Below are 6,138 nucleotides of genomic sequence, written 5' to 3' on the forward strand. Positions count from 1 at the left end.
TCTCTCTCTCTCTCTCTCTCTCTCTCTCTCTCTCTCTCTCTCTCTCTCTCTCTCTCTCTCTCTCTCTTTCTCTCTCTCTCTCTCTCTGTGGGGTCCCCAACACAGTCTTTTACAGAGGTACGATCTTCTCGTTCCGATGCACTGGAGTGTCGTACACGGGCACACACTTGTAATACTGCGGCGGGTACGATGCGTACGCCGCTTCCGAAGGCGACAGACGGCCGCGGAATCGACTGCGCACGATGTGGACGATCAGCAACAGGCACAGCATCGCGAGCACGACGATCAGGGTGATTGGCACGGTGCCCCAGCCTCGGCTGGTTGGGATCGTCTCGTTCTCCTTCATGGTCTGCAACAACGCGTTAATGTTGTTAATGTTGTTTAATCGTTCTCTTTCTTCGACAGGACGCTATCTATTAAATTCGAGCTGTTTTCAGATTCAGTTTGATTCAGCAATTGCGTTCTGCCGAAAAACTCAGTCGGCAATCGCCTGGAGACGTGATACGGTTCAATAGATTCAGTATCTCGAGCGAATAGATTTGAATTAGCGGCGCAACTGAGATCTTTGGATAAAAATTTGTCCTCGAATATAGCTTTAATTGTATTTCTCAATGTGTGACGATTGATCCTTGAAAGAAGATCGTGTGTGTCGAATCCAATTTTAATTTTTACGACGCTTTTTTTAAGAGGGGGGATTAATAGTTTTAACTTATAAGTAGAGATATTCTAAAACTTGTGTTTCTTCTTAGAATAAAAAAAAAGAATATAAAATTTATTTATTTCTTTAATATGACAAACTATTCTTTCAACTACTAAATGGTCTTCGCGCGTATTAGTCGATTTCTTATTATGATAATTTACAGTTTTCCACTTTTTAACCGTTCTAAGTTACTTTTTCTAAACCGCTTTTTTAACGATTCTAACTTATAAACAGTGATATTTTGAAATTTGCATTCCTTCTTAGAATAAAAAGCAAAGAATAAAGAGAAAATATTTGCTTATTCCTTTAATAAGATAAATTAATTTGATTCTTTAATCGTTTAATTTGATCCTTTAATCGTTTAATTAATATTAGATGGTCTTCGCGCGAAATCAATCGATTTCTAATTAAGATAATGTAGACAAGCCACATCTGCTTCGGAGGAAGATATAATTCAACGCTAATATATTGATATCGTGGGTATTCGAGATGTATCAAAGATCGATTGTATGGAACTCACCGTGATCGGGCATACGGGGCAACAAGTGCCTGGTTTCGGCGGCAATGGATTACTACAGGCGACCGAGCAGATGGTCTCCTTGCAATTGAGCCTGCCGCCGGTCTCACAAGTGCACGTGGTGCAGCTGTTCGGATGCCAGGTTGATCCCTCTGCATGGGTCCCGTTCAAATGGTCCATGCACGAGGCGCGACAGCGGCAAATCTGCGAAGGAGAGGGACACAGATTCATAGATACCTCGTCGCGTGAGATCTCTCAATGACTGAATACATCGAGTTGCAACGTAAATTCGTTCAGCTCAGAAACGTGGAGATCTGTGTGAAGAGGCAACTTGACTCAATTATGTATTGCCCATTTTTTCTGTGAATTTTGCCATCTTTCAGGCAGCTTCACAATTCCGTCCTTTTAGAATTATTGAAATTTCTGAGCGAAGAACTACTCCAGGTTCGGCAAGAATCGATTTCAACTCCCCTTTCAACTCAATATACGTTACATCTGTTCACACGAAACTTAAATGCAAATCGGGCGAAGCAAGACACTTACAGGACAGCCGCGCTTGTTGGTCTTGTAGCCGAAGCTACAGCGCTTCCTGCATTCGACGAGCGGCGGGCAACCGGCGGTTGGCGGCTTGCACTCGCAGAAGGTGCAGTCGTTCTCATCCATGACGAGGCCTCGTTCGCAGTGGAGGTCGCACTTGACCTCGGGACAGATCCGCTTGTCGTTGTTCGTCAGAGCGGTATCGTTCGTCGGATAACGCGGCGCCGTTTGACACGCGCACACTGAGCAGCCGTCTTCGTCCTTGACGAGGTCGCAATTGAGTTCACAATGTGGCAACTCTGGGCAAACTTTATAATCCTCGGGCAGCGCATCCGACTCGACCTCCTGGAGACGAGAGGAAGAGAGAGAAGGTTCACCACCACATTTATGAGATAGAAGCCCGGCCACGTGGCCGGGAAGAGACCGCCGGAATCTCTCTTATCCCGGAACTTGGTCGGGCACGATAGTTCCGCGAAGAAATCTTCTCCAGGCTACAAACATGTTTCAGATAAGAGAAACTGCTCGTCGGTCTCCTCCCTGGCGTCAAGTCACGCCTTGCGACACTCGCGTTCTCCGGCTAGGGTTGATAGCAAACGTTTCGCGGTGTATGAGGAGACATTACGAGGCTGGGAGACCGCATTGTCGCCGCGGGTAATCGTCAGTCAGAACGGGCGGATCTTGTTTGCCGTGTCGCATTGTCGGTCGCGTTCCACTGCGCGTTCACGTTCTAATATCTCGAGCATTGTACGTCTGTATGATATGCTATTAACGCGGAACACGCTTCAAAAGTTCAACTAAATAAGCCGATTATTTCTGCAACGCGTATTTACGTCAGCTCGACCCACCTAGTTACGACCTCCCTTGTTTTCCGATTTATCGCGCTACGTTTCCGGCGAACGAGTTAAACTGATAACTATTAGTATCTTGAATACCTCTCGGAAACTATAGGAATTGGAGAACAATTTCTGCAACAAAAGTTTGCAGCAGAGAACTCCAACTTTCTTGATTCCGAAGATATTTAACCCTAGGTTAAATCAAAGACCATCGTGATATTGTGATCGGATTAAAAGATTTATTCATCCCATTGAAGAAGGAAATAAGCAAATGTTTTTGTTTTGAAAGAGTAAAAGTTGTGCGGAAAAAAATTCGATTGGATTAATCAAATATCTGGTAAAATATGAACGAGCCAGAATTCCAACTGAAGTTACTAGAATTCTCTTCCACCAGCAATCTTGTTTGGTTAACAATCCTTACAATCAGTTAGAATCTGTTAACAATCCTTACTTGTTAGAATTATGTTCAAACAAGGAACTTAAAGACTAAAATTGAGTCCAACTTTAATGATATACCGAGAATTAAAATGCCAATAATTAATAGTCAGTCGTGTATACAGGGTAAGTCAATAACTATCGAATATCTTCGAAGTAAAACACAAATGTGACGTACAAAAATCTTTGAGAAGCTAAGCCTGTCAGAAGAAAGCATAACCACCTCTGAAGAAACTTTTCTTCGAATAACTTGGAAAATTACCTTTATTTCGAAGATATCCGAGTTGTTGACTCGCCTTATATATAGCTCATATATTATAGATATATTTGACCGCCGAGAGCTCCGCTATGAAATAAGACCCAACAGTCTACGACTGATTTGTAATCAGCATTCTCACCAGATCGTCGGCGCACTCGCAGATCGGGCAGTTATTTCTGTCCGTGCGGAAGCCGTGGTAACATTTCATCTTGCAGTCGTCTAAGGACGTCTTGCAGGACTCGTCGTAGCGGCCGAAGACCGTCGTGTTGGTCGGCGACGGGCAATGGGGACAGCACTCGCCAGGATCAGGCGGTATCGCGTTCTCACAGGACTTGCACATGGTGGTGTGGCAGGACGCCGCGCCGTCCTCGTTGCAGGTGCAAGTGATGCAGTCGCTCTGCTTCCATTCCTCGCCGAGTTTTCTCGGGACGCCCTCGTGCAGACAGTTCTGCGGCTTCTCCTCGGGTTTCGCCCAGAAGATCGGATCTGCGTGGAAAAGAAAGATCGAGAGTGAGACGAAGGGACAATCGTTTCTCACGACGCGATTTGGACCGCGGGATATATTTAATTCTTGAGCTATATATATATACACACACACACATATTAAAATCCTCAGTGTTCTCCGATAAGCTCTAAAAAAGGAATATCTATATATACACACATACACGGGAAATATTGCCTGAGAACGGTTTATAAATAACTCACGGCGTAACCGGCGAAGCGTCGCTAACCCAAATATGGTAGTTTTGTAAGCGAACGAGGAAAACTTGGGCGAGTGCCTCAGTGTTCCCGGAGTTTGCGAACTCTTGCATAAAATTGTTGCGACGGATTTTTCGACGTAGCGCGCGCTTCGCTTACGCGACCTCGCTCGCTCGCTTGCTCGCTCGTCCTGAGAAAAATCGCAACCTCGCACAAACTCCAATCGCATTTTTAACAAGTCGCTCCTTCCATCCGCCGGACGAATTTCGAGCTCGGGGACGACGACGACGAGGATGGTGACGGTAACAGTGACGGTGAGTCGCGTTATTAGCAAGGTAGTCGCTAATTATGCATATGAGATTATGAACGCGTATAATCGAGCGCGCGATTACGCGCTCTTCGGCGATCAAGTCATTATTCGGCGATTTTCCAGAGGCGACAAGCGCCTCGGTAATCATCAAAGCGGCGGAAATTGCAGAATCTCATGAAGATTTGCAATCTCTCCCGCTTAATATTCATAGTCCCCTTAACGCACACGTATACACACACACACACACACACACACACACACACAGAGTGTCACCGTCTCTTGCGCCTCTCGGCCGTTAATAACTCGCGAAAATCTGATTAACCGCGACATTATTTCGTTACACGGGCGACCGGGATCGTATCGCTGCTATTAAAGCTGTCGAGCGTTTTTGATGTAAAACCCGGCGATTAAGCTCCCCGCGATGACTACGCTATTCACGCGGGTGTCGTATATCGCTTAGGGCGCTTTTATTTGCACGCTTTGCCTCTCTTTCTGTCCTCCCCCTGTTCGCCTCTCTCTCTCTCTCTCTTTCTCTCTCTCTCTCTTTCTCTCTCTCTTTTTCTCTTTGCACCGAGTACCTGCACGTGAAATTTACATGCCGAAGTACACTCCAGCTGGATAGTAAACTCTTGAGCACTGATCTTTTCTGCATGAGACGGCAGTATGCAGGCGCTGCTATTCTTTCAAGTCACCACGTCGACACTGATAAGAAATGATCTCATCATCGCGTCGGGAAGTCTGAACACGACCTGGCAAAATCACGATTCCCTCCTAATTTTAACGGTAACACGAGAACGAGCTCCGTTCGTGACACTTTAGACATTATTTTTATGCTAACGATCGACCTGTTTCCGGGAGACAAGTTTCTTTGACGTGTGATTTGGGTACACGTCGTTCTCTTTGTCGAGAATTTCTTCAATTTTTCTCAATTTTTCTTAGCGGTGCTGCAAATACCAAGGACTGAGAACCTCGTCCGACTTTCGCTGACACGCATCTCGGGGCCCTCAATTATTACTTGACACTTGAAGCGTAGATTTTAACGCGTGGCTCCCTGCATCAAATATGTGGGTCGTACGGACGGCGATGCGGGCGCACGATCTATCCCCGGATGTCTCATTTAGCGAGCGTTCATTCATAACGCTTCCCGAACTTTAAAGTGGCATATTCCCGTGAAAAATCGGCGCAGCAACGCAGAAGCAAAAACAATTTTCGCGAGCTCCCGCCGCGGTGCGCTCGCGGTGCCCATTATTTCCTTGTCGCGGCACACGTGCGAATATACGTGCGTGTTGCAAGGAGAAAAAAGAGAGAGAGAGAGGGGGGGGGCGAACTCGCGCGAGAATTTTTTTATTAAATACGTTGCTGTGATGGTTGTTGGCGGTTCCTTCGCGTAATACATTTTCCCGCCGTTTCGCACATAGCCCGCCGCCGGAAGAGGCTAAATTTGCGGGTTTTTGTAAGAAATATGGAAAGCCGCGTGTTCTTTTATGTTACTCGAGGGCAGTTTTTTCTTTCTCTTATTCTGTTTCATTATTCGGGATGTTTCATTACTCTTTGTAATCCGCACTACGACCGGCGAGGGGACGCCGCTATCGACGGCCAAATTGAGGGCAATAACAAGAGCGCTTTGTAGGAAATATTAAAGATATAATCTCGGTGAGAGAGAGGGGGGGAGAGAGAGAGAGAGAGAGAGAGAGAGAGAGAGAGAGAGAGAGAGAGAATGAAGGCCGGACGACGGCGGAGAGGCGCGTTAAATGAAGAAACGTAGGATGTATGTATACGGAATAGGCAACAAGTCTCTTTCTTTCTTTCTCTCTCTCTCTCTCTCTCTCTCTCTCTCTCTCTCTCTCT

The 6,138-nt window shown here is 46.0% G+C and overlaps 1 protein-coding gene across 4 annotated transcripts in view; it reads right to left on the reverse strand.

Moving 5' to 3' along the window:
• Positions 1-6,138, reverse strand: part of LOC116843080 (cysteine-rich motor neuron 1 protein-like) — a 443,717-nt gene that overhangs the window by 5,202 nt on the left and 432,377 nt on the right. For all 4 annotated transcript variants that reach the window (XM_032813118.1, XM_032813116.1, XM_032813115.1 and 1 more), the window contains 4 exons: positions 3,421-3,767; positions 1,761-2,099; positions 1,221-1,421; positions 8-349 (listed from right to left, as the gene is read on the reverse strand). In XM_032813118.1, the coding sequence (XP_032669009.1) occupies positions 110-349; positions 1,221-1,421; positions 1,761-2,099; positions 3,421-3,767 (1,127 nt within the window). In that variant the 3' untranslated portion in view covers positions 8-109. The remainder of the gene's footprint in view (positions 1-7; positions 350-1,220; positions 1,422-1,760; positions 2,100-3,420; positions 3,768-6,138) is intronic.

Source organism: Odontomachus brunneus, unplaced genomic scaffold (genome assembly GCF_010583005.1).
Source record: "Odontomachus brunneus isolate Ranch 3 - 2012 unplaced genomic scaffold, Obru_v1 Obru_scaffold_029, whole genome shotgun sequence".
Taxonomy (NCBI): domain Eukaryota; kingdom Metazoa; phylum Arthropoda; class Insecta; order Hymenoptera; family Formicidae; genus Odontomachus; species Odontomachus brunneus.